At 42.5% G+C, this 27,253-nt stretch overlaps 2 protein-coding genes across 5 annotated transcripts in view; one reads left to right on the forward strand and one right to left on the reverse strand.

The window, feature by feature from the left end:
- The window catches only part of CLTRN (collectrin, amino acid transport regulator), a 55,945-nt gene extending 47,133 nt beyond the window's left edge, over positions 1 to 8,812 (reverse strand). Inside the window, exon 1 of the mRNA XM_077987965.1 lies at positions 1,283 to 8,812. Within this exon, the coding sequence (XP_077844091.1) occupies positions 1,283 to 1,667 (385 nt within the window). The 5' untranslated portion in view covers positions 1,668 to 8,812. The remainder of the gene's footprint in view (positions 1 to 1,282) is intronic.
- CA5B (carbonic anhydrase 5B) overlaps positions 1,281 to 27,253 on the forward strand; it is a 112,601-nt gene continuing 86,628 nt past the window's right edge. For 2 of the 4 annotated variants that reach the window (XM_077988460.1, XM_077988463.1), the window contains exon 1: positions 1,281 to 1,618. The gene's annotated coding sequence lies outside the window, so the exon portion shown is untranslated. Of the gene's footprint in view, positions 1,619 to 14,749; positions 14,890 to 19,067; positions 19,164 to 27,253 lie in introns of those variants that run through there. The other 2 variants (XM_077988461.1, XM_077988462.1) reach the window with 2 other exon arrangements.

A 27,253-nucleotide genomic window follows, 5' to 3' on the forward strand; every position in this document is an offset into this window, starting at 1 on the left:
CAGAAATTTCTGGACAGAAAAGCTGGTAATAACCTCCTCACTTTTTTCCTGTGAACCCAGAATTGCGCATGGAGGGAGTAAAAAAGAGTAATCTTGGAGCAGGGGGCTGCAAACAGAGGTCTGAATGTGGTGGTGTCTCGACAGGACCTAGACAGCATTAGAGCACCAAGCAACTAGGAAAAGTCATCAGCAGGACACATCAGGAAATAGAGGAGTGTGCTTACTCCATGCATCTCCCTAGCATTTAAAGTTCGCTGAGGGGCTGGAAGGAACATGGTTCCAGTTGATCTCCATGTCGGGCTAAAGGACATGAAACCTAGCTAGAAGGAACATTGCTTCACCACTGGCCCATCAGTTCTGTTTCCTACTCGGTTTTTGCTTAACGAGTTGTGGTGTTTAGAGTTGGGAAATACATGGAGAAAGTCACTTTTTAAGAGAGGATCAGAGATCCGCAGGCTCATTTCACTCTATAAATGCCGCGGACATTTGGTTCCAGGACCTGGACAGTTCTCTCCAGAGACCGGTGGGCCCCTCCAACTCCTCCGTGGTTTCCCGGAATCAAGTCTCTCACCTAAAAGGAGCGCAGAGGGCGTGGAACTGGCGGCAGACGCGTGACCAGAGTGGAACCAAAAGTGGGTGGCCTGGGAACCTAAGGCGTGGCCAGAACTTAAGGTGGGCAAGTGCGCATGCGCCGGGTGCCCGTGGCCAATGAGGACCCTAGGGTTGTGGCACGTGGCCTAGGAGGACGGCCAGGACTGGCCAGAAAGGAGAGGTGTGGAATGCAGGAAGAGATGTGACGCGGACCAGACGGGTCTTGCCTGCTCCTAGAGAAAGGAAGGGGTTAGCCACGGCGGGAACGGCCCCGCCAGTGAGGAGCGCAGGCACAAGGCTTAGCGGAAGAGGTGTGGCCCAGGCGTACCGCAGGGGCGTGACCCGAACGAGCTGTCCTTATCCCTTACGTGAAGGGCGTGGCGTAGTCCCAAGGGTGTAAAAAAAGATATTCGAATTGGCGGGAGGGTCGGCATACTTTAGGCGGAGTAAGGACGTGGGCCCAAGGGAGGGAGGTAGGGTAGGCAGAATAGTTGTGACTGGATGATCACTGGTATGTGAAACGAACTGCGCTCAGAGGCGCAGACTGGCTGAAGCGTGGAAGAGTGGCCACAGCTGGAAAGGCAGGCAGCGGAGTAGTGACGGACAGGGGAGGTGGCGCGAAAAGGGAAGTAGGGACCTGACGTAGTTGGAACGCAGAGACGTGCCTCGAACGTGGGGGCCTGGTCCTTACGTGTGGGCGTGCCTTGTTGCTCTGACGGGCGTAACAAACATGGTGGAGCAGGCGGAGGGCAGAGGCGTGGGCAAGTTCGCGTGCAGGCGCGTGGCAGCGACAGGAGATGTGTAGCCAGAGCGCAGAGCTGGTGTGGACTCCGGCGCAGGGGAAGCGTGGTCAGGGCGAGATTTGAGCCTAGGTCGGGGACAGAGGCGGGACTGATAGGGGCGTAGCCTGGAATGACGAAATGACGTTTGCTGCGTGGGGACGTGGCTAAACGTGAGGGGGCGTGGGCAACATGGCCGCGTGCTGGATCTTCGGGTCCCGGGAGCGAACGTGGAGTTTCTGACTCAGGTAAGTCGTTCGGGTAAGGGCGGGCGGCAGTAAGGAGCGTGGGCAGCATTGAGGGGTGGTCTGCCTGAGAGGGCAGGAACTCTGCCACTTGCCGCAAACATGACCGCGTGCCGCTATCGGCTCTGGAGCCAGAGAGGCTTTTGGTTCCGCGAGGTTGGCCGGGGTCCTGGCGGGGCTTCTCGGAGGAATGGGAGTGGGAGGCTGGCGTCGGGGAAGTAGCCACTTCCCCACTCTAGCTCTCTTTCTCCACTTTGAGGATCACCAGACATCCTTTTAGGATTCTGTCTATTAAAAAGTAAAACAGCTTTCCCAGAGACATTGCGGGATGAGAGGAGTGCATTTCCAGAAACTGAGGAGCAGCAAGCTGGGACTCCCTTGGGTCTGCATTGTTGATCTTCCCACCTGACTATGCCAGGGGCTGTGGACAGACACAGCCACCCCAGAGTAGATCAAAAGCACAGTTGTGTACCGTGGACAAATCTGAGTTTTTCTGTTGTGCCCTGCCGCAGAGCCGGAGGAGAGGAACCTCCAAAATGCAGACATTCTTGGTGACTGGGATTCTGTGTGATATTCAGCGTTAAATGCTGCTGCTCTGAGGCTGCTGGAAACGCGTTAGTATTAATATCAGTGTACTTCCCTCACGTTTACTTTTGCTGGAAAAGCTTGGGAAATGAGTTAACGAAGATGCATAAACCTTAATTTGTTTATATGCTGTCTGTTAGCCGTTGAATACCACATTGCTTTCTGCTTCCCCTTCTTCCTTTACTGATAATCTGACCATTTCCACTATGCACTTTGAAAGTCTTGCTGGAGTTTGGAGAATAGTCAGAAATCTCTGGTAAGAAATGCTGCCCCTGCGCATCTCTCAGAGGAGTCACTATTCGCAGCGCCTGCATCAGAGTCCCTGGTGAACCAAAGTTCACCCCACCTCCCCGTCTTCAGGGACTTAGTGAAAAGCTGAACTGTTCTTGAATATTTTGGAAATGAAAAACTTTCTGGGCTATTTTAAATCAGTACCTGGGCTGGAATTAACCGAAAGGCCAAAACAGCAAGGACACCATTCTCTGTGCCTATACGTAGCTGCCCTGTTCTTGGAACCAGGCAAAAAGGCTGCCACTGCTCACAGTTGCAATGGAATAAAGGTTGAGTGCCTTGTGATTGCATATGAATATTAAGGAAATCTAATGGAAAGAGGGAAATTCATCATGTCACTGGCCACACTGGGGCACGTTAGTTGCAACACACAAATCAGGTATAAGAAATATATTTTGAAACCTTTGGCAACCTCAGATTGGGATCACGCTCTCAAGGAAGGAGTGAGTGAGAGGAGGAAGCTAAGCTTTCTTAAGACATAGCAGTGTAATATCTTAAGTTTCAGGAAATTGCAGAAGGCAGGCTTCCTTTTGAAATCAGGAGTTGAGAAAATGAAGAGTCAATCTGATGCCAATCAAGGAATTTTTCAATGTAACCTTTTGTTAGTACTTTTCCGTCTGTTTTGCATAAGTCGCTTAATCAGGCAGAGTTCAAGCTATGAGGCATTTAATAAATACTTATGACATTTAAAGACTTTTAGAATCTTTTCTTTTTTCACACATTTCTAAGGTTGCAAAACAACAGAAAAAGAACATGTTAGTAATATCCAAGGCATACATGCATAATCAGTGATAGCAAAGGATGTATAGCACAAAAGACTTAGCTCTCCTAGGCCCTATCCAGCCACAAACTGGTAATTGTTGAAATAGAGTATTGGATATATAGGTGATTTATTCTCACCATTTTTTTGTACAAGTTTGAAGTTTGCTCTAATAAGGGGAAAACAGATTCTAAATTCAGTTGACCCCATGGTCTATTGCTGTTTAAACCTGTTAAGTGAATTCAGATAGTGAAGTTATTTAAAAACCAGATGCTCTCACCTGGCTCCAGGTACTATCAAGATAAGATATTGAAAGCTTATTGGCAGTCTCTTTTAAATCCTGAGCCAGACTTTTACATGGCTTCAACAAGGTGATTTTTCATCTCCTTAGACATTTTGACATACACACTCCCACTAAAAACTGTATTTACACAAACACAGATAAAACGAAACAAAAGTGATTGTAACTTTGGTTTGAGAATTGTCAACACCTTTTAGGCAACGCAGACATACTTTAGGTGTCACTGACTGTTACGAGTTGAATTGCATTCTCCCATCTCAAATTCATATATGTTTACGTCTTAAGCCCCAGTACCTCAGAATGTGACCTTATATGAAGATTGGGTCTTTATAGAGGTAATTACAGTCATTAGGGTGGCCACTAGTCCAATATAACTGGTGTCCTTAATTAAAGGGGAAATTTGGACACAAGATGAGAATGGCTTATGAAAATTGGACTTAATGCTGACACAAGCCAAGGAATTACCAGAAGCAAGGTTTATTAGGTGTTCTCCAGAGAAACAAAACCAATTGTGTGTGTGTGTGTGTATGTATGTGTGGGTGTGCCTGTGTGTGTCCATGTGCACACGCGTGTGTGTGTGTGTTTAGGGAGAGAGATTTATTTTTAAAAATTGGCTCGTGAATGTAGTCTCATGAAATTTGCAGTGCAGGCCAACAGGCTGGAAACCAGGGAAGAGTTGATATTACAGCCTGTCTTACTCAGTTTTGTGCTGTAACAGAATACATGACACTGGATAATTTTTAATGAACAGAAATTTATGTGGCTTATGATTCTGGAGGCTGGGAAATCCAAGGGCATGGTGCCAGCATCTGCTCAACATCTAGTGAGGGCTTTCTCTTGCGTCATCCCATAGCACAAGGCAGAAGGGCACAAACATGTGCATGTGAGGGGTGGGAGAGGTTGGGGGTGAAGAAGGAGGGAAGGAGGGTAATGAGGCCAAATTTATCCTTTTAGCAGGAACCCACTACCTCAGAAACTAACCAGCTCCCCCTAATAATGGCATTAATCCATTCATGAGGGGAGAGCCCTCATGATTTAATCACCTCCCAACACTTTTGCATTGCAGATTAAGTTTCCAAAACGTGAACTTTGGGGACACATTCAGACTGGATTGTGAGCACAAACTGGTGCCATGGCACAGCTCCAGTCCAAAGGCAGTCTGGAGGTAGAATTTCCTCTTCCTCAGGCAACCTGTCTTTTTTTCACTTAAGGCTTTCAACTGATTGGGTAGGGCCCACCCACATGAGGGGTAATCATCTGTATTCCAAGTCTACTGATTTAGATGTTAATCTCATCTAAAAAATACATTCACAGTGATATTTAAACTGGTATTTGACCAAACATCTGGGTACCATGACCTACCCAAGTTGGCACATAAAATTAACCATCCAAGTAGAAAGGCCTGGGACAGAGCTCTCATTGCCCTCAGAAGGAACCAACCCTGCAGAGAACTTGGACCTCAGATTTCTAGCCTCCATAACCGTGAGACAAAAATTTTTAAGCCACCCAGTCTATGGTACTTTCTTACAAACTAATACATTGGCCTGAAGACCTCCAGTAGGGAGTCAAGCCTAGAGGTAAGGAACCTCTATGGGATTCACAAACTTCCTACGAGTCCCCTTTAATGTAATGGCTGCACATCTCTGGCTCCCTGAGTTCAGCGCACATTCGCAAAGTGACACATACACAAAGCAAAGCGCATGGCACTGTGCCAAAAGACTGGCTTCTCATCCTGCTGTGCTTTACTTCACAGTGCACATAGAGATGATTCTCGCTCCTTTCACGTAGGTGTAGTCTTCCCTCTAGCTTAGATGGAGCAGGGTCAAGGACAGCAGTGCAGAGGAGAGGAGCTAGTGCACAGCCAGTTACTAGCATGAATGTGCACAAAGAGGGGAGGATAAAAGCATGTTTGCCTCCTTGCTCAGCATCACTGAGGACCATGATGTGGGTTTTGTATCTTACACTCTTCTTGGAAAGATGGTATGAAGAAATAAAGTTCAGATTTGTAGGGGAAATGTGTCTTTAGTGCCCCTCAACTTCTATGTTTGTGTCTTTTGCCACCCATTCCCACCTACCCCAACCCCACCCCCACCCCAGCATGGCCATACTGCTGAGAGCCCATCTTTTGGCAAGAGAAGGCAGAATCTGAGGTGGCAGAAACACCCTGCTGTGAACTGGTTTGCTCTGTGTTTTTTTTACCCATACTATGTGCATTTCAAGAGACTCCTAAGGGAGAAATTACATACCTGGAACGTACAGTTCAAGTCTTGGTCATCTTTGCATCATAGCACCCACCAATGTGCTTGGAGCAAAAGAAATGACAATACATTTTAAAATAAAAGTGCTAACTGGCAGAATCCCAGCCCTGTGAGACTAGATGGGGTTCATCGGGAGGGTCCTCTTTTAGATCAGGCAGGATTTGGGGGGTCCTTTGGATCTTTTAGCTAGGGATATGAGACCCTCTTCTCAAAGGAGAAATATTTAAAAGTGTTTTAAAAGTATAGACATCCCTACAAATGGGTGATGGCGTTGGAGAAAAGGAAAGACCCCTAGTACTGTGTCAGAGCGTGCTGGCAGTCATGGCACAGTTCTTAGTTGAAGTTAGGACCAACATCTTTGTCCCCAAGGGAGCCTACTCGGGTCACTTGACTAGTATTCCCAGCACCCATTTTGAATGAGGCACTGTGTCCCTAAGAGATGCAGCTCTGACCAAGGCAGACACGGTCCCTGCCACCATGGGGCTTAGATACTGGAGAGGATGCGGTGATAAAGTACATTCCTGGTCAGGTATTAATTTGACTGTGATAAACACTGTGACCACAAAGCAGTTCCGGGCTGACCTTGTGAGCACGTGGTCGGGAGAGCTTAGAGGAAGGGATGCTGGTGTCAGTCACCTGAAGTGGGGGTAGGGATTCACCACGCACAGATGGAGAGAGAGTCCAGGAAAGGAAGAGCATCTGCACAGGCTGGAGGGAAAGGCAGGAGTTGGAAGAACTAAAGTCCATGTGGCTGGTGGGCAGGCAGGAGCACCAAGTGAATGTGAGGGAAAGCAAGTGGGTCTGTCATCTTGGGGTGACCAATGAGTTTGAGGAACAAGAGTGGATGGATAATTGACTCCCATTTGCCCTCCCCTCCACCTCAGGGTGTGTATTACTAGTCTGAATATTGTCCTACTTAGAGGTTTTCTCATGATCTTAAGTCTCTGTTGTTTACAGCTTTCAATCCTCTGCCCTCTTCCCTCTAGGTTATTGGGTTCCTGCAAGTTATTTGGGAACTGATCAAGGTTTCAGGGTAAAGATGGTGGTGATGAACAGCCTGAGGGTCACTTGTCCTGTGTCCCCATGCATATTGCTGTGGAGAAGCTTCCACATTCCAAGGCCCAGGCCATCCTGCAGCCTCTGTACTTGTACTTACAAAATCCAGAAATAAACCTGTGAGTACACCATTTCATTAAAGAGAGGAGAAAAGACTTGTTGGTTTTATAAAAATCACGTGTGTTAAGCATTTGTCGCTATGATGTCATTGGCATTCCGGTGTGAGATTATATGCCTTATGGACTGTGAGAATAACTGTGTCTCTATTTGTCCAGTAAAATAAATGTGGAACATTCTTTCTTGACAAATGTTAAAATGTTACAATGATGTCATGCAGAAACTGGAGAAAGTTTCGGATATTCTGGAACCTGTTCTTTATTATTTATTGTTAGCAGTTGTCTTTTTACTAAGGTTGATCCACAAACTGCAGATTATTTCTGTGAATCTTAAATTGCTGGAAGCTGCACATGAATGTTTGCAAGCACTTCAGTGGCTTCATGCTTCAGAATATTCTCTCCAGAGTTAAGAATTGCAGAATTAATTCTAGCTGACTGATTTGCAAGTGTGTGCTCTGCTGTAAAAACAGAAGATTGTGTGATGCAGCAAATGGTCTTCCTCAAGCCTTTCTCATCTTGTTCCCCTCCTGGAAATACAAGGTACTATCCGCGGCTGGATGTTGCAGGGATTCTCCACTGCAGCACGATGGACATTGGGGATGGATCATTCTGTAGTGTGGGGGCTGCCCTTTGCTCACTAGATGTTGAATGGCATCCCTGATCTCTTACCAGTAGCACTCCCCAAATGGTCACATTCAGATATGTTTCAGGACATTGCTAAATGTGCCCTGGGAGGGAGGGCAAAATAACCCTGGGAGAGAACCACTGAGATGATAGGAGAGATGTCTGTGATGGTGGATAGATGTGGTTAATGAATTGGCTAAATATATCTTTTAGTTTTTTAAATATATTTTTCACTATTCACAATGAATTTACATAGTTTTCAAATACTGGCTTGTTTCAGAATTTGAGGTTTCTCAGATTGTGCTCTTTGGGTTTACCCTTTTTGAACCTCTGTGCACGTAAGAAAAGGAATTCCATTAATAATGTTGATCTAGCTGGATCCATTGACTTGAAACTGCTTCAAAAGAATTTTTGATTAAAAATTTATTTTGTTTTATCCCAACATTGACTATGTTCTCCTTGAGATGAGTTGGTTGGGGTCATAACAAATTTATGATTGCTGGGTGTGCCCATATCCTACCCAGATTGGCTTATTCCAAACCCTGGCACTGCATTCTAAGGCTTAACATGGAAAAAATTTAGTCATATTTATCTAGTTACTAACGTTTTGTGTGAGTGTGGGGTTTCTGCCTCGATCTTTAGTTTGTTTGTCTTTTTTTTCCTGAAAGTTGAGAGTTAAATGCCTAAAAGTCCAATCAGCCTATGCCATTAGGATAGTTTGCTGCTTTTAGTGCCAACAGAAACCAAACAGTGGTCCCTCGAGGAGGTGGGGTTCACTTGACTAATAGCTGTATTATATGACGTGTTCTTGTTTCTAAGTTACTAGAAAAAACAGGTGAAAGTCACCATTTGATTTTGTTTGTGGTATATTTCACTGTTCCAACCTGTTTGCCCCAAGAAGAATATTGTGGTCTTTCTTGCCCTGGGCCTTTGAGCAGGTCCTATTCCTATATTCTGGACCCTCATCTGCTGAATTGTAAACACAATTCTCATTGTTTCTGACAGCTCAGTACCCCAGTGGAAGGCTAGTGTACACTTGTAACCAAGAATAACCCGAGATTCTTGAGGGTTAGAAACTCAGTTATGTGGCCGCGCACGGTGACTCATCCCAGCACTTTTGGGAGACCAAGGCGGGCGGATCAGCTGAGATCAGGAGTTCAAGACCAGCCTGACCAACGTAGTGAAACCTCGTCTCTACTAAAAATACAAAAATTAGCTGGGCATGGTGGTGCATGCCTGTAGTCTCAGCTACTCAGGAGGCTGAGGCAGGAGAATCACTTGAACCTGGGAGGCAGAAGTTGCAGTGAGCCGGGACCTGTACTCTGTCTCAAAAAAAAAAAAAAAAAAAGAAAAGAAACTCAGTTGTGGCAGCTACTTCTAGTACTTTGATTGTTATCATCATCATAGGCTCAGTGCCTGCCTCAGATGTTTTAAATCTGACCATTTTAAGAGGAGGCAAAGCAGAATAAGGAGTGAATGAAAGTAGGAGGTTGTGGCAAATTCGGAAAGCAGCATTTCAGATCAGCCCAGTTCTCTGCTCATCATATCTTTGCTCCCAAGGCTCTCCACAGATAATCTTTAGCTGGCAACTCAGATTGCTGTTTGCTGTTATCTCAAGTAGCAGACAGTAAATGTTGAAAGTCCTAACTTGAGGGACTTGTAATAAAACAAGATAAAAATAAAAGCCTACACCTGTTATCCAAGATGAAAATAAAATCAATTTCACTTAGTGTATCATCTAGTGAAATTTAGCATAATAATCACATAAAAAGATTTAGGTAGCTGGGCACGGTGGCTCACACCTGTAACCCCAGCACTTTAGGAGGCCAAGGCGGGCGGATCGCAAGGTCAGGAGATTGAGACCATCCTGGCTAACATGGTGAAACCCCTTCTCTACTAAAATACAAGAAATTTGCCAGACATGGTGGTACGCGCCTGTGGTCCCAGCTACTCAGGAGGCTGTGAGGCAGGGGGATCTCGTGAACCTGGGAGTCGGAGGTTGCAGTGACCCGAGATCGCACCACTGCTCTCCAACCTGGGCGACAGAGCAGGACTCCGTCTCAAAAAAAAAAAAAAATTAGGCCTGAGATCTTAGACCATAGGAAAATTAATAATGTTAATTCTTAATGAAATATAAAGATTAATGTAAATAGTACAAATTTAATATTATTCCAGTGATTCTTAATGTTCATGATCGTCCCTGCTTTTAGAAAGAAAAGAAACATTTCCTTTTAGGATAACTTGGACTAGAATGGCGCTGTCTAAAATGTAGCCACAATTAAATGTGGCCATTATGGGTATTTACCTGTAAATTTAAGCACATTAACATAGCCTCACGTGACTACAACTTACCATACTGAACATTTTCATCTTTAGAGAAAGTTGTATTTGACAGCACTGATCTATATTAGAACTCAACTGTGTTATAAAGTTCTATTATTTTTCCAATTAATTTTGAAGAACCAAAGCCTGGAGAACAATACTTTTTTTTTTTTTTTAATTTAACTTTTAAGTTCAGGGGTATGTGTGCAGGTTTGTTGTATAGGTAAACTTGCCATGGGGGTTTGTACAGATGAGGACAAGAGTTTTAACAGGCTTGTTTTGCAGTGTCTTCCTAAAGACCTCTGATACAGGCTGGGATGCCTCAGGCTATATTGTCTTCATTAACTTTCGAAGGATCTTGAGAAACAGTGGGAGGGTTGGGAGTCCCATGGAATTGTACTAATGGCTTCAGGGTTGTCTTCAGCTACCTGGGACTGACTATTAGCCCTGGAACTGACCACCAAGAAATGTGGGCTTTTAGTCTCCTGTGCTGATAACTGCATGTGTATCCTATGGCTAATGGACTTGGCATCCAAGTGCCTTTTACAGCCCTGATGCTCTAACAAGGCAATTTGTGATCCTGCGATTATCCTCAGCCAAGTCATACAGAGGGTCCCTGTGTATCCCATCACTGCACTAAGGCCAAGGCCTACACAGATGGTCTTCAATTACATGAGGAAATAGCACATCCCTCATAAAAAGGGTGGTACATAGCAAGGGACCAGATAAAAAGCACATGAGGGTATAGGGCAACATTGCCCTATAGACATATAATTGAGCCACATGTAATTCTCAGTTTTCTAATAGTCATATTAGAAAAGGGGAAAAGAAAACAGGTGAAATTAATTTTAGTAACATTTAAACCAGTATATCCAGGATATTATCACTTTAACATGTGATCCATATAACAGTTATTAATGAGTTTACATTCTTTACCTTGCACCAAGTCTTCAAAGCCTGTTGGGTGTTTTAAGTTTACAGCACCACTCGTTGAGGATTGACCAAGGGGGCAGCATGGGAACACCAGCGTTTGGAAAGAATGAGGAGAATGATTAGATAAGTGAGGAGGGTTCTAATAGAAAAACACAGGCACTTGGACATAGAAGTTCCACTTGATGTACTGTCTTCAGCACAGGAGCACCCTGACGAAGCTGGTGATTTGGGAAAACTGAGTGGCTGAACTCAGGGTAAAGGGAAGTGAGAAAAGAGGACAGGTGACCAAGAGGCTTTGTGTGAAGTCTGCAGTGTAGGGTTCAGAACTAGGCTAGTGGTCTGGGCAAGGTGAGGAAGAGCTAAACCTGAATGATCATTAAAGAAAAATAATGTGATCCGTGGCGGTAATGGGAAATAAAGCAAAAAGAAGCAAACTTCTTCAGTGATACGCTTCATCTGATTCATTCGATCTACCATAGCAGTTGAAAGCCAGTTTGCATCAGGGGCGGTGGCTCATGCCTGTAATCCCAGTAGTTTGGGAGGCTGAGGTGGGCGGATCACGAGGTCAGGAGATCGAGACCATCCTGGCTAACATGGTGAAACCCCATCTCTACTAAAAATACAAAAAATTAGCTGGGCGTGGTGGCGGACACCTGTAGTCCCAGCTATTTGGGAGGCTGAGGCAGGAGAATGGCGTGAACCTAGGAGGCGGAGCTTGCAGTGAGCCGAGATTGGGCCACTGCACTCCAGCCTGGGCGACAGAGCGAGACTCCGTCTCACAAAAAAAAAAAAAAAAAAAGCCAGCTTGCTTGCAGAGCAGTGGGGGAGGCCGATAACTAAGTGCGTGTACATACAATTATAACTATACCCATGTAATAATGTTGTGAAGGACAAAACCAGAGTGCTATGATTAAAAATTCAAGGGGATCATGTTATAATAGGGTAGTCAAAGAGGAGAGAAGGTGACAAGGCAATAACAGGAGCCAGTGCCAAGCGGAATGAGGGGAAATTGATTCCAGCAGAGGAGGAGAATCAGGAACTAAGGGGCTTGATGCAGAAATGAGCTTTCTACATTTGAAGAGCCCAGGGACATACAAGGAGGCTAGAGAAATAGGTGGTGCAAGCATAAAATAAGTCAAACACAGGACTAGGCATATAAATAAGAATTAAGACCAAGTGCATCCTCACCATGAAATCTAAAGGAGTTTTCTTGCTCATCAGTGAGAGATTATTGACACCTTTTTAATGACAGTGTGCCCTTCGCTCACTTAAACCATGATTGAAATAGTCACAGTCTCTTCACTTTCTACACATGAGAAAAACCTGAAAATGAAGCCTCTGTTAGAATGCTTTGTCATCACCTTCCTGTTTTGAGGGAAAGTATGACAACTGCCAAGAAATCATTTCTATCTGTATTTTGTTAAATGGTAGAAGGGGAGGGAAGAGGAAAAGAAAAGTGTGAGTTTATCATTAGCAAAACAAGCCCTTGGCAAAAAGTTGGCTTCAATAGGGGGATAGTGACCAAGGACTGCCTCTCCCCACAGTGGGTTGGATGGTCTAGCCTAGATGGTCTTTGTTTAAAAAGGAGGAGGTGGGTAGGAGGAAAGAAAACCTTCTGGAAGCTGAACTTGTAAACTGAAGGGCATAAATTGATCGTGTCGTTATGGTCATTAAAGAGCAATTGCAGGAATAGGCCCAGTTTTCTTGGGCTGGTATTTGCATGAGTGTGAGTGTTGATACTTCCCATTTCATGAATTAGATGGGCAACAATTAAGGGTGACCAAGGCATCATCTTAGGGAGCTGATTGTCACTCCAGTTCTTCCCTAGTCTTCACAGTAGATCCTCATTGAATGGCTTTGAAGAATGTGAATTCTCACATTATCAACCACTGTCTGAGTGTCTTAGAGGGGAAGGTGCGTAGTCTCTTTGTGTCAGGAATCTTTAAAAATAGAATCGGCCTTTTAAGGGCTTTCTAGAAGGAATCTGCATTCTGATCAGATTATAGTATTGAAATATTGTGCCAGTTCAAATGCATTTTTAATTTTTGGCTCCTAAATTTAACAGAAAATTATTGTTCTTCTGTGAGGAATTCTTTCATACTAAGAAAAATAACATTGGGTTCAACCTGTTGCGTATTATGCTCACTGGCTGGGGTGACAGGACCGTTGGGACCCCAAGCCTCAGTGTCACTCCATATACCAAACCTGCATGTCTACCTTTTATAGTTAAAGTAGAACTTAATTTTTTAAATTAGGTTTAAATCTCTTTAGAGATAAGAGAATACTATGTTATAGGAAGAAATAGGAAAAAGAGAAGAATATTCTGAGTTTCTGTAGACTGAGATTCTCAACTGGGCCACTGTTGGCATTTGGGGCTGGGTAGCTTTGCAGTGGTGGCTTCCTCCTGTGCTTTGTGGAATGTTTAGCAGCATCCCTGGCATCTATCCACTAGATGGCAGTAGCACCCTCTTCCAGTTGTGACAATGAAAAATGTCTCTAGACAATGCCAAATGTCCCCTGGGGCCATAGTCACTCTCCTTGTTGAGACCACCGGTCTGGACACTCCCAAGAGAGCTCAATGTCTGTACTGCCAGGACACTTTTGCCCACCCCCACAAAAAAATAAAGCTAAAGCTCAGATTTTAAACTTCATCTTTGGGCTGCTACTGAAGCAGGAGAACTATCCCCCCTGTAAGAGTAAGCCAGAGGGAAGTTTCTGGTTTTTAGAAGAGGGTGTCTCTGCCATGTTTGGGGGATTTGACTGGGTAGGAGCTGCCTAGTTATTTCTCAAATCCTTAGACCCATTCTTAGTGGTAGGGCGAGATGCAGAGGGTCGTTGGTAATGATTTCTCTCAATTCATGTTTCTCCTAGTTTTCCTGTTGTTCTTGATTCTACCCATCCATGGTACTTCTAAAGGACAGGAAACTGGACCACCCCAAACTGATACACATTGGTTCTGCTCATCACACATGGGGGTCTCAACAGGCCGCTCTGTGTTATCAGCAAGTCTGCTGATACTTATCAGGGACTTGCTACAGAGACCTGGTGCTTGACTCTGGAGGACAATCAGCATCAGCAATGTCTTCAGTGCCTGTGGGGGATGAATTGTATGTGTACACCTTAATAGATAATCTCCACATCCCTGTGACACACTGTGACCCCCAGGGACCTTAGCAATGCCGATGTTCTACCCAGGTTTTGCAGGATGGCTGCCTGGTCCTCAGAGTTTGCTTACATAGGAGGTGAACTCAACTCAGCATGCACAGTTATGTGGGGTGAGCATCTTAAGGATGCAGACTACGCAAGCCTTGATTTCTACCAGCCAACCAATTAAACACTGACAATACTTGATTGAACATTTCCTTTCTCAAAGTTCTGCCTGCATTTTTTTGTGTGTGTTTTTTGAAAATAAGTCTGTTACTGAAAATCGAATTAGTTTGTCTTTGTATTTAGAGCTAGTTTGGGGGCTTGGGACTTGGGAAATTCTCAATGAAGAAGAGAAACTCATTTATGAATACCTGTTTCCACATGGCACTAATGTCCATGCATTTTACTGTTATCACAGGACTAATTGCACTTGGTTTAGATGAGCTTAGTAGGCAGACTGAGATGAGTTGGGTTTTCAAGATGGCAGAATGCTGTTCTTCTGCTTTTAGCCTTTGCTTGTCTTTTAGCCTTTGCTTTAGTCAGCTGATTAAGGCCCTGAATGGCTAATTGCTAAAGCTGTTAGTTCCCATTAGCCTTGACAGGGTCTCCAGAAGTGGAATTGCCTCATACATGATGCTAGATAGTGGACAGTCTTGATAATAGCCTGACCTGCTTTCTCCTAGTGCATCCACTCTGGGAGAGCGTGGACCTGGTTCCCAGGGGTGATCTACAGTCACCCATCAACATTTGGTGGAGGGACAGTGTTTATGATCCCGGCTTAAAACTGCTCACCATCTCTTATGACCCAGCCACCTGCCTCCACGTCTGGAATAATGAGTACTCTTTCCTCGTGGAATTTGAAGATTCTACAGATAAATCAGGTGAGGGCAAGATCTGGTGGTCTTGTAAGGAGTTGAAGAAACAGTGTCATATTAACAGAGGACAGATCAAACTCTCTCTGACCTCTTTGTGAGCAATGGCATGGAAGTCATTGAATTTTTTTTAAAAATTATGGTAAAATATACATAATATGAAATTTATCATCTTAACCATTTATAAGAATACAGTTAAGTAGTAGTATATTAAGTACATTTTGATTATTGTACAATCATCACCACCATCTAGCTCCAAAAATCCTTTCATCTTGCAAAACTGAAACTTTACCCATTAAACAGTAGTGCCCCATTCACCCTCCCTCTAGCTCCGCGTAATCAGTATTTGGCTTTCTTTCTTTCTTTCCTTTCTTTCCTTTCTTTCCTTCTTTCCTTCTTTGTTTCCTTTCTTTCCTTTCTTCTTCCCCTCCCCTCCCCTTTTCCTCCGCCTCCGTCTCCTCCTTTTCCTACTCCTTCTTCTTCTTCTCCTCCTCCTCCTCCTTCTCCTTCTCCTTTCTTGACAGATTCTTGCTCTGTCACCCAGGCTGGAGTACAGTGGGGTAGTCCTGGCTCACTGCAACCTCTGCCTCCCAGGTTCAAGTGATTCTCCTGCCTCAGCCTCCCAAGTTGCTGGGATTATAGGCGCCCGTCACCACGCCCAGCTAACTTTTGTATTTTTAGTAGAGGGGGTTTTTACCATGTTGGCCAGGCTGCTCTCGAACTCCTGACCTCAAGTCATCTGCCCGCCTCGGTCTCCCAAAGATCACAGACATGAACCACCATGCCCAGCCAGTATTCTGCTTTCTGTCTCTATGAATCGGACTACTCTAGGCACCTCATATGAGTGGAATCATACAGTATTTGTCTTTTTGTGACTGGCTTATTTCACTTGGTATAATGTCCTCAGAGTTCATCCATGTTGTAGTGTGTGTTAGAATTTACTTCCTTTTTAAGGCTTAATGATACTCCATTATGGATAGACCACATTTGTTTATCTATTCCTTACCTTTTGGCTTTTGTGAATAACGCTGCTATGAACATGGGTGTACAAATGTCTCTTTTTGTTCTTTTGAGTATATGCCCTGAATGGGCTTTCTGGATGATCACTGGACTCACTTTTCAGCGTATGGAAAAATTCCCTTCTCTTTTTTATGGACGTTTCCTTCTAGTATGGGTAATATTTTTTCTTAACAAATACATATATCTCTGTGTACAGATTTTGTAATTGGTATAGAAGAAAGGGCATGAAATGAAATGAAAGCTTTACCAGAAATCAATTTTCTGTGTGTGTATGTGTTGAATATGTACTAGTTTTCCTCTGTTGGCTTACTTTGCAAATAACTTCTATATTAAATAGTAATTCTATTTAATTACATTTTAAAATATAAGATCACAATACAGAGCAGAAGGATAATTAGGCAAGAAAAACACATTTTATATTTGTGGCCACCTAATAACATGTATGAATTTTATCATTATTTATGTATCCAACATTTTCTGAGTGGCAACTATGTGCAAGGCACTGCACGAAGTGCCAGGAGTACTAATTGTCAACCACCCGAAGGGCAAAGTCTAGTGAGGGAAGAATACTTGAAATTAAAATTATAAAGCAAGTGTGATTTGAAAAATGTTTCTGAAAGGGCTATGGGACCACAGAGGAAGGCGTGTGATACAGACTACTCAGAGGAGTCTATGATGATTTCACTAAGGAGGAGCCATTTATATTAGGTATTAAAGGATGTATGGAAGTTTGCCAAGAGGATTAGAAGGGCATTCTGGACTGAGGGAAAGTTGTGCAAAGGCAGATGTGATAGAATGTTCAGGAAATGACAAACAAAAAACAAAAAACAAAATGATGCGGCCAGAATGTTGAATGTGTATTGTGGGGAGAGGCAGTGAGAGGTGATCATCGAAGCATTATAGGGTAGATGGAGGGCAGGCCCATCAGAAACTAGTTATTTGTAAATGAGAGAGTGGCATAGCATGATTTTGTCTAATTAGCCAGTTACTTTATGTTTTTAGATTAACCCAGGCAACAATGCAGGGCCACAAGTTGAGATTAATCCAAGTGATAGGTGGTTGGAGATTAAATGAAGGCAATAGAAATATAGAAAATAGCAACTTTTAAAAAGCATTTCTGAAATAAAAGCAACAGAACTAGGAGGTGACATCCTCTTCCAGAGAACAGAAAGCAAAGTTAACCAAGACCTTGAGGCGTCTCACTTAGGAGACTTGGGGGAATGGTGATGCCAGAAAATAAGTTCATGAGTGGTGGACAAGGAATGATTTGTAGAGAAGTTATCTTAATCCATTTGTGTTGCCACAAAGGAATATCTGAAACTGTGTAATTTATAAAGAGGTTTACTTGACTTATGGTGCTGCAGGCTATACAGGAAACATGCTGCTCACATCTGCATCTGGTGAGGTCCCCAAACTGTTTCTCCTCATGTTGGAAGGCCAAGGGGAGCCAGCATGCAGAGATCACATGGGAAGAAGGAAAGGAGGAGGTACCAGGCTCTTTTCAGCAATCAGTTCTGTGACTGGACGCGATGGCTCACACCTGTAATCCCAGCACTTTGGGAGGCCAATGCGGGAGGATCGCTTGAGGCCAGGAATTGGAGACCAGTCTGGGCAATATAGTGAGACCTTGTCTATACAAAAAAACATTTAAAAAAAACAAAACAAAACAGCCAGGCATGGTGGCACATGCCTGTAGTCCCAGCTACTTGGGAGGCTGAGGTGGGAGTGTCACTTGAGCCTAGCAGGTCAAGGCTGCAGTGAGTCACAGTTGTGCCACCGTACTCCAGCCTGGGTGACAGTGAGACCCTGTCTCAAAAAAAGAAAAAACCTAAATCAGTTATCTTGGGAACTAAGAGTAAGAACTCACTTCCACCCGATTGGCACCAAGCTATTTATAAGGGATCTGCCTGCGTGATCCAAACACCTCCCATGAAGCTCCACCTCCAACATTGGGGAGCAGGTGTCAACATGAGACCTGGCAGGACCAAACAGACCATATGCAAACCATAGCAAAAGTATAGGGAGATCATAAGGAAATATAATTGCTTCTTATAACTTTTTTGTAATTTAGGTTTTGTTTGGTTTGTTGGTTTTGCTTTTTTTTTAATAGGATCTCACTTTGTCACCCAGGCTGGTGTGCAGTGGTGCAGTCATAGCTCACTGCAACCTTGAACTTCTTAGCCCAAGTGATCCTTCCGTCTCAGCTTCCCAAGTAGCAGGGACTACACAGTTGCGTACCACCACACCCAACTCATTTTAAAATTTTTTGTAGAGACGAGGTCTCACTGTGTTGCCAAGGCTGGGCTTGAACTCCTGGCCTCAGGTGATGCTCTTGCCCCAGCCTCCCAAAGTGCTGATGTGAGCCAACGCACCTGGCAGTAATTTAGTTTTAAATGTAATATCAACAATAAAAAGAACATTTTAAGTGGTCATCTCTCAAAGAAGTGTGTCTTCAACTTTTTTTTTTTTTTTGAGACGGAGTCTTGCTGTGTCACCTAAGCTGGCGTACAGAGGCACGATCTCGGCTCACTGCATCCTCTGCCTCCCAGATTCAAGCGATCCTTCCACCTCAGCTTCCTGAGAAGCTGGGTTTACAGACACCTGCCACCACGCCTGCTGATTTTTGTATTTTTTTTTTTTTAGTAGAGACGGGGTTTCACCATGTTGGCCAGGCTGGTCTCAATCTCTTGACCTCAAATGATCCACCCACCTTGGCCTCCCAAAGTCTTGGGATTACACATGTGAGCCACTGCACCCAGCCAGTCTTCAAGTGTTGTCTGATTCCTATAAGGATAATTTATTTTTCTCAATATAAACATTTTCTCTCCTTTAAATGTAAATGGATTTTAGATGTTAGTATTTCATGGAAAGCAGAATGGGAACGAGCAAATGTTGATCCCTTACTGAAATGCGACTCAGTTTGCTATATGAATTTTATTTTTACTCCCTAAGTCCTTTTATTCCAAAGAAATATTAATTGCTGTTCTTGCCTAAATTTCTTCCTGGTCCTTGTTTCTATCTCATTTTGGATTGTCATATGCTTTTCTTGGTGGCTTTACTTTGGGTGAAGAAATGTGTTTAAATGTCGTAGGTTGACTGAGGCTGTGGGTTTATTCTGGAGAGAGTTTGTGTAGTCATGTGTTAACCCTCTTTCCATGGTGTTTCAGCTGCACTTAGTGCATTGGAATGCAGTCAAATTTGAAAACTTTGAGGATGCAGCACCGGAAGAAAATGGTTTGGCGGTGATAGGAGTATTTTTAAAGGTAAAAAATACTCACCGGCTTTAAATGATGTGTTGTATTCTAGAATGAAAACATAGAACATTATAATATTGTTGTTTACTTTAAGAATATTGGGATCCATACACTGGTAAGATAAATAGTGCTTGAAATACAGGAGGATTGTTAAGGATATATTTTAAATGGCATGAAACTGTGCCGTCCAATAGAGTGGTCACAAGCCACATGTGACATTTGAGCTCTTGAAATGTGGCTGGTGTAACTTAGGAAATGAAAGTTTAATTTACTTCTAATTCACTTAAATTTCAATTAAAAAATTGATATTCAATTCAGTTATTGAAAAACTTTTGGGTCGGACGTGGTGGCTCACACCTGTAATCCCAGCTCTTTGGGAGGCCGAGGTGGACGGATCACTTAAGGCCAGGAGTTCGAAGCCAGCCTGGCCAACATGGCGAAACCCCGTCTCTACTAAAAATACAAAAATTAGCCAGGCATGATGGCAGGCGCCTGTAATCCCAGCTTCTTGGGAAGCTGAGGCACAATAATTGCTTGAACCCACAAGGCAGAGTGTAGTGAGCCAGGATCGTGCCACTGCACCCCAGCCTGGGTGACAGAGCGAGACTCTGTCTCCAAAGAAAAAAAGAAGAAAAACTTTTAAGAATGTTTGGAACCATTTGGATATGTATATATATGTTTTCAAGTATAAATTTTTTTAAATCTAAATATAGATCAAGTATTTTGAGGAAAAAGGTAGCATCCAAATTGAGATGTGCTGAAGTATAAAATACACAACAGATTTTTAAAACTTAGTATGGAAAAGACATAAACCATCTCAGTAACTTTTCTTACTGATTACATGTTGAAGTGATAATATATTGAATATATTTGATAAAATTATATTATTAAAAAGGATTTCATCTATTTCTTTTTACTTTTTAAGTGTGGCTACTAGAAAATTAATTACCTCTGTGGCTTGTATCATACCTCTATTTTTAAGCATTGGTATAAAAGGATAAAGGCAAATAAATAAATAATGGTTAAAATGTAAAATGTATTTTAGGCCAGGTGTGGTGGCTCACGCCTGTTGTCCCAGCACTTTGGGGAGGCCAAGGCGGGCAGATTACTTGAGTCCAGGAGTTCGAGACTAGCCTGGCCATCATGGCAAAACCCCGTCTCTACTGAAAATACAAAAATTAGCAGGGCGTGGTGGCTGGCACCTGTAGTCCCAGCTACTCAGGAGGCTGAGGCAAGAGGATCACTTGAACCTGGGAGGCAGGGGCTGCAGTCAGCCGAGATCACGCCACTGCACTCCAGTCTGGGTGACGGAGTGAGACTCTGTCTCAAAAAATAAATAAATAAAAAAGAATACATTTTAAACAGAAGAATGTATTTTAAACAGAAAGATAAAGGCAGATAACTCTAGGAAATCCTCACGAAGGCAGCTAATATTTATGAGTGCTAAGTGACTCCATATTTGCCAAGTACTTAGTTTATCTTTCTAAGAACTCTCTGATGGCAATATTATTGTCTCCATTTTTCAGATGAAGAAAGTGAAGCTCAACGAGGTTAAGTGCTTTCCTGCTAGGTCACACAGCTAGCTAATGGAGGACTGGGGTTAAAAATCCATAGGCCACACTCTCATGGGGCCACTGAGTTCTTGCAGGTTCGGCAGCTGCAGGCTTCCTGCATGCTCCCAGCTTTAATCTGCACTGGAGGCTGAGTGTTTTAATTGCCTGGGATTTGTTTTAATCAGGTATAGTAAGACATGCAGACATGGGAATGACTATCATGAAGGAAGAAGTTGATCCTATTCCCAGATCCCTAGAAGCTGGAGGCATGACACACCGTGCAGGGCCACATGAGGAAGTACCGGGGTTGGTTAAGAGGCAGAGAAAGTAAGGGGAAAATGCGGGCAAGAGCTTTTATTGTGTTTTCAGTGGGAAGGAACAGGTGAGGCAGGGTATGCAGGCTTGGGATTGGCTACTTCGAATAATTTCAGAGTGTTCTGTGGCCTAGGGGGCTGTCCCCACTTGGCTGATACCTGACCGTGGGGTGATTGGTGCAGGAGAACAGTGGCCCTGGTGTAAGAGCCTGATAAAGTAGATGGTGGGGCTGTAAACTCTGGATTGCCCATGAAGGGCGCTCTTGCAGCTGTCTGTTCTCTCTGGGAATTAGCCAACCTTGGGAGGGACAGTGCTTGTGGTGTCCCCAGTTGTCAAAGCATTAAATACAAAAGCTATTAATAGAAAACGTGCTTTATATACTGAGGCTCCTGGAACATGCCCTTGAGGACTTAGGGGTCTGTGCCGAAAGCCTGGCCTTCATGTGCTGTAGCCTGTTTGAAGAGCTTCAGCCTCCAGGGTCCCTGTGGGCCAAGGCTTAGAAAGGCCGGGGGAGGTGAGTGGAGCAGGAGCACCTTTCCCTGTGGACTGCAGGCACAACTTCAGACAGCCTGCTCGTGTGTTCTGTGTCCAGTTTAATTCGGCGACGTTTATAACATTCTAAATTGCCAGTTTCAGCAGTTTCAGACTGTGATTTGTTTTTAGATAATCACCAGATGGTCATTTTTAATTCATATTTCATTCCAATTCTACAGTGAGATGTCCGTTGTTTTTAATGTTTTCTCATTTGTTGTTGTTTAGCTAGGCAAACATCATAAAGAGCTATAGAAATTGGTGGATTCCATGCCATCAACTAAGCGTGGGGTAGTATTTTTCCTAAATTGCCTGAAATATATTTTATGTTTCAATCTCAAGAGTGGCGATATTACCAAGGCACTTTGAATTGGGAAGTTTAACTAGGGGAACTGTATTCCGGTTCTCTTTGAACATTGCCTTAGAAGGAGACCTGTAATTTATGAATGACCCTGGCCCTGGGTCACATTGCAGGTGACAGAGGTGATCATGTGGGTGGGCCAATGAGCTTCCTGCTTTTGCTGCAGTGCTGCTGAGGACTTGGGGACTGAGGAACATATTGCTGTCCCCTCCTCTGTTCCTGACACTGCCTCCTTCTAAGTCCTTGTGAACACACCCAGAGCAGCCTTCTTTTCTGTGGCTGCCACCCACAGGCAGGGAGCAGAGAGCAGTTCTACAGAAACTTGCCTTGTCCAGCTGGAAAGAACAAAGAACACATCCTTCAGGCTGGATGCCTTTGTCCAGCCCCCCCAGATTATTGTTTCTATATTCAGAATCTCAAAGGGCTGTGCTCTGGAGGCCCATATATTCTCTCCTCCCTTTCTTCCCCCACTGTATCCTTCTGGTCCCCACCTCTTTCCCCCTCTTTTCCTCTCCATTTCCCTCTTTCTTCCTCTCTCCCCTTTTAGTACAGAATTCTGGCTCCTCCTGATCTGCATTTCATTTTTTTGTTTCTATCAACTTTTACTTTAGATACAGGGGGTACCATGTGCAGGTTTGTTACATAAGTATGTTGCATGATGCTAAGATTTAGGGTACAGATTCCATCACTCAGGTAATGAGCACAGTACCCAATGGGTAGTTTTTTAACCCACCCCTCTCTCCAGTAACCTCCAATGTCTATTGTTCCCATCTTTATATCTGTGTGCTGAATGTTTAGTTCTCTCAAGAACATGCAGCACTTGGTTTTCTGTTCCTGCATTAATTCGCTTAGGATGATGGCTTCCAGCTGCATCCATGTTGCTGCAAAGGACATGATTTCATTTTTTATGGCTGTGTAGTATTCCATAGTGTATATATTATCACATTTTCTTTATCCAGTCCACCGCTGATGGGCACCTAGGTTGATTCTATGTCTTTGCTGTTGTGAATAGTGTGACAGTGAACATATGAGTGCCTGTGTCTTTTTGGCAAAATGATTTATTTTCCTTTGGGTTTATACGCAATAATGGTATTGCTGCATTGAATGGTAGCTCTGTTTTTAGTTATTTGAGAAATCTCCAAACTACTTTTCACAGTGGCTGAACTAATTTACATTCCCACCAACAGTGTATATGCATTCCCTTTTTTCCACAGCCTCACCAACATCTGTGGTTTTTTGACTTTTTATTAATGGCCATTCTGACTGTTGTAAGACGGTATCTCATTGCGGTTTTGATTTGCACTTTTCTGATGATTAGTGATGATGAGCATTTTTCATGTTTGTTGGCCACTTGTATGTCTTGAGAAGTGTCTGCTCATGTCCTTTGCCCATTTTTTAATGGGGTTGTTTTTCTGCATTTCATTTTAAAAGGAAAATTCTCAGTCTCCCTTGAAGAAGTGAAGCCTCCTTCTTTATGCGCTGGCCACTGTCTAATACCTCCCAACAATACTTAGAGGAGACTACCTGCTGGAGCCGCACTAGAATTGAGGGATCAAATGGTTTTGGTTGTTTTCCCACTGGGGAATATTAAAAATACACAGTTAATTGCAGAAACAAAGGCTGGGCATGATTCCATCCTAAGCAGCGATTCTTCAGGTAGCTGCCCAGAAGGGCCTGGAGCTCCTCTGGACCACTGCTGATCTCCAGATACTCCCTGAGAACCATCACCTCGTCGTCTGATTCCTGAGTGGTTTTCACCACTAAATAATGACTCAGTAACCCAATCTCTTGGCCAGGACGCTCTCATGGAATTTGGGTCATTTGGCACTTCCTGCCTGGTGCCCACCTGTCTAGATTACTGGACCCAAGTAGGTCCAGTATCTCCCTGGTCCAGCCCTGTCTGAGTCCATCACCTGGATCATTAAGAAGCAGCCAGTAGAGGTTGATCATGATCAGGTACATTCTCTCCACAATTTTCATCTAAGGAAATACTTGTCTCCCCTTTTAAAACAAAGCTGGGCTCAGATGTGGCATCAGTTTTAACATCTTGTAATACTTATGCATTTTTATTGAAGTGTACAAATGTCTTATCTCAGTTTGGACATGAATTTAGAGGTATTTCAAATCAGCGAGAGAAGAGTTAAAGTGACATGTTTTTATTATACATGCATTGTGTAGATTCTCTATGAAAATTAATACCCTTTTAAATAAAAAAAAGAAGGCTGGAAATGGGGGTATTCAAAACCCTTTAAAATCTATAGAATCTCAGGATAAAGACAGACTCCAGCAATATTCATCCAGAAATTTTCATGTAAGTCAGTTGTTTGAAACTTGGAATTTATTTTTCTCTTAGAAACTAAATCTAAGTGGTGGTCACTGCATCAGCACACAAAATCCTGTTTAATTCATAAACTAAACTGTAATAATAACTGCGTATACTTGTTCATATTGGATTTTTATTGACTAACAGCTTCCAACCTCTTTTTTATGCAGCCAGGATAACATTGATACCAAAACCTATCAAAGATTAGACCATCCTACCCCCCAAAAATAACAATAGGCCAATATCTCTAAAAAATATGTAACAATAACCAAAAAAAGCTAAATAAAATACTAGAAATAGAATCTAGTAGTGCATTAGAAGAAATATATACTTTGTCCAGGTAGGGTTTATTCCAGTAATCCAAAGGTGGTTCAGTACTAAGAATGATATACTTATGATTAATGGATATCATCCTGTCAACAAATCTATATTATCATTTCCATAGATTTCCTAAAATACATTAGATAAAACCCACCATCCCTTTAAAAAAATTTTTTTTAATAAAACAGAAATGGAGAATTCCCTAACTGGATGAAGTAGATTTATCTCAGCTCAAAAATAAATAGTATGTTTAATGTGGAAAGGATATCATTAACTCCATGATTATTAGCATACTAAAAACTAAATTTAATTGAATTAACCTCTGGCAGGAGCCAATAAAGTTAGACCAAAAAAGATAAAGAACATTAGAGAAACACTTAAAAACTCCTACAAAGATAATTCAGCAATTAGTGGAGTACCATGTCAGTTTATAGAAATCAATTCCTTTGACACATGTAACTCAACAATTAGAAGACATAACAGAAGAAGGAAACCTATTTATAATAGAAACTGAAAAACTAAAATGCTGTTAGTAAACAACATAAAATGTTAACAAGAAAACTATAAAACATTTCTGAGGGACGCAGAAGACTTGAATTTATAAAATTCATGCCCTGTTTTTAAATAGGAAGATATCATAAAGACACCTTTGATGTCAATTCTCCTTAAGTTGTGATTCCATAAATTTAATATGGTTTTAATAAAAATACCAACAGAATTTTAAAACTAGATATAGTACTTCTAGAGTTCATGTGGAAAAGCAAATAAGCATGAATAGCTGGAAAAATTCTAAAGGAGAAAATAAGGAATGATTAGACCCATAAGGCTTTAAAGCCGCAATAATTAAATAGTATGATACTAGCACATTAATAGAAATATAAATCAAAGGAAGAAAATAGTTCAGAAATATGGCCAAGTACATGAGAATTTACTTTATGATAAAGATAGCATCTCAGCTCAATGCAGGAAAAGATAAATCCAGTAAATGGTATTGGGGGACAACCGAGCAGGCATTTAGGAGAAAAAGTTGGACCCATCGTTCAATCCTGACAAAAATATATTCCAGATGGAACAAAACTTTAAAGGTAAAAAAATGCCATAAAAGTACGAGGGTAGGAAGATTCTTTCATACATCCAAATGGAGGAAGCTTTTCTAACTATAAATCAAAACCCAGAAGTAATCAAGAAAACAACTAGCAATTAGACTACATACAAAAATTTTAAAATCCTTTCTGATGAAAATCACCATAAACAAAAGATAGATGACATACAGGGAAAACATTTGCAACTCTGTTTACTCATTCAGCTACTATTTATTGAATGCCTACTGTATGCCAGCTACTCTTCTAGGTGTTTGAGACATCATAGTGAACAAAACAGAGAGTTAATTGCTTTAATATATAAAGAGTTTCTAGAAATCAGTTTTTAGATAATCAAGAGCAAATGGTATAAACAGACAGCTTACAGTTAAGGAAACAAGAAGCCCAATACCATGTGAAAAAATTTTCAACCTTATGAAAAGCGACGAAACAAGATGAAACTACACTGAAATACGAATTTTCACGTATCAGATTAGCAGAAACCCCAAAATTGTATTGCTCACAGTGCTTGTACAAGTGTGGAGCATAGGCAGCCTCATGTGTTACTGGTAGGTGGTAATGACACATGAATAAAGATGTAAGAGACTAAAAAGTATGTTGTTTTACTAACAGTTAATTACAATGTCAAAGGAAGATAAAATGCTAAGTTGGTACTATTGTAGTAGCTATCAGAGTGCAATTTACCAAACAGCAATTTAGACTACACATAAACTGCAGACCTAAACAATAATACATATACATAATTATTCTTTGCCCCATTGTTTGCAAACAACCTAAATACCAGTCACCTCTATGGCATTCCTCCTCCAAAATTTGTATCCCCCATCTAAATCATGAGAAAAGACAAAACCAAACTGAAAAAGGACTTCTACGAAATACCTCACCAGCCCTCTTCAAAAGCATCAAGGTCATGAAAAACAAGGCAGAAAAACTCAAGAGTGGAGGAGACCAAGAAGGAGTAGGTTCTGGAGAAGACAAAGGACACTGGGGCAGTCTAAATAAAGTCTGGAGTTTACTTAATAGTATCAACCCAATGTTAATTTCTTAGTTTGATGAATGCATCGTGATTATATAAGATAACGTTAGAGGAAGCTGGATGCAGGGTCTCAACCTCAGCACCACTGACATTCAGGGCAGATCATTCTTGGTTATGGGGACTGTCCTGTGTATTGCAGGATGTTTAGTTGCATCCCTGCCTCGACTCACTGGATGCCCATAGTACCACCTCCCGAGGTCGTGACAACCAAAAATGTCTCCAGACATTCTCCACTGTCAATTGCAAACTCACCCCTTGTTGAACACCAAAAACACCAATGATATACATTAACCCCTAATATCAACTAACCAATAAAATGCCGTACCTCTTAGTGTATGAGAAGAAGAAACACATCTTCAATGTCTATGAGAATGGCTTTTAACTAATCAACACCTTGATTAACCAGTAGAAGGCATATTTAGTGGTGATTCACTTATGACTGCCTGTACCTCACCAGGACAAAATTGTGGTTTGTCAAGAGAGTCTTTAGTCACAAACAGAATAAACAACCACTGGCTTATGTTGCAAAAAGGATATGGGAAATTCTATAGACATTGGA

Source organism: Macaca mulatta, chromosome X (assembly GCF_049350105.2).
Source record: "Macaca mulatta isolate MMU2019108-1 chromosome X, T2T-MMU8v2.0, whole genome shotgun sequence".
Lineage (NCBI taxonomy): Eukaryota > Metazoa > Chordata > Mammalia > Primates > Cercopithecidae > Macaca > Macaca mulatta.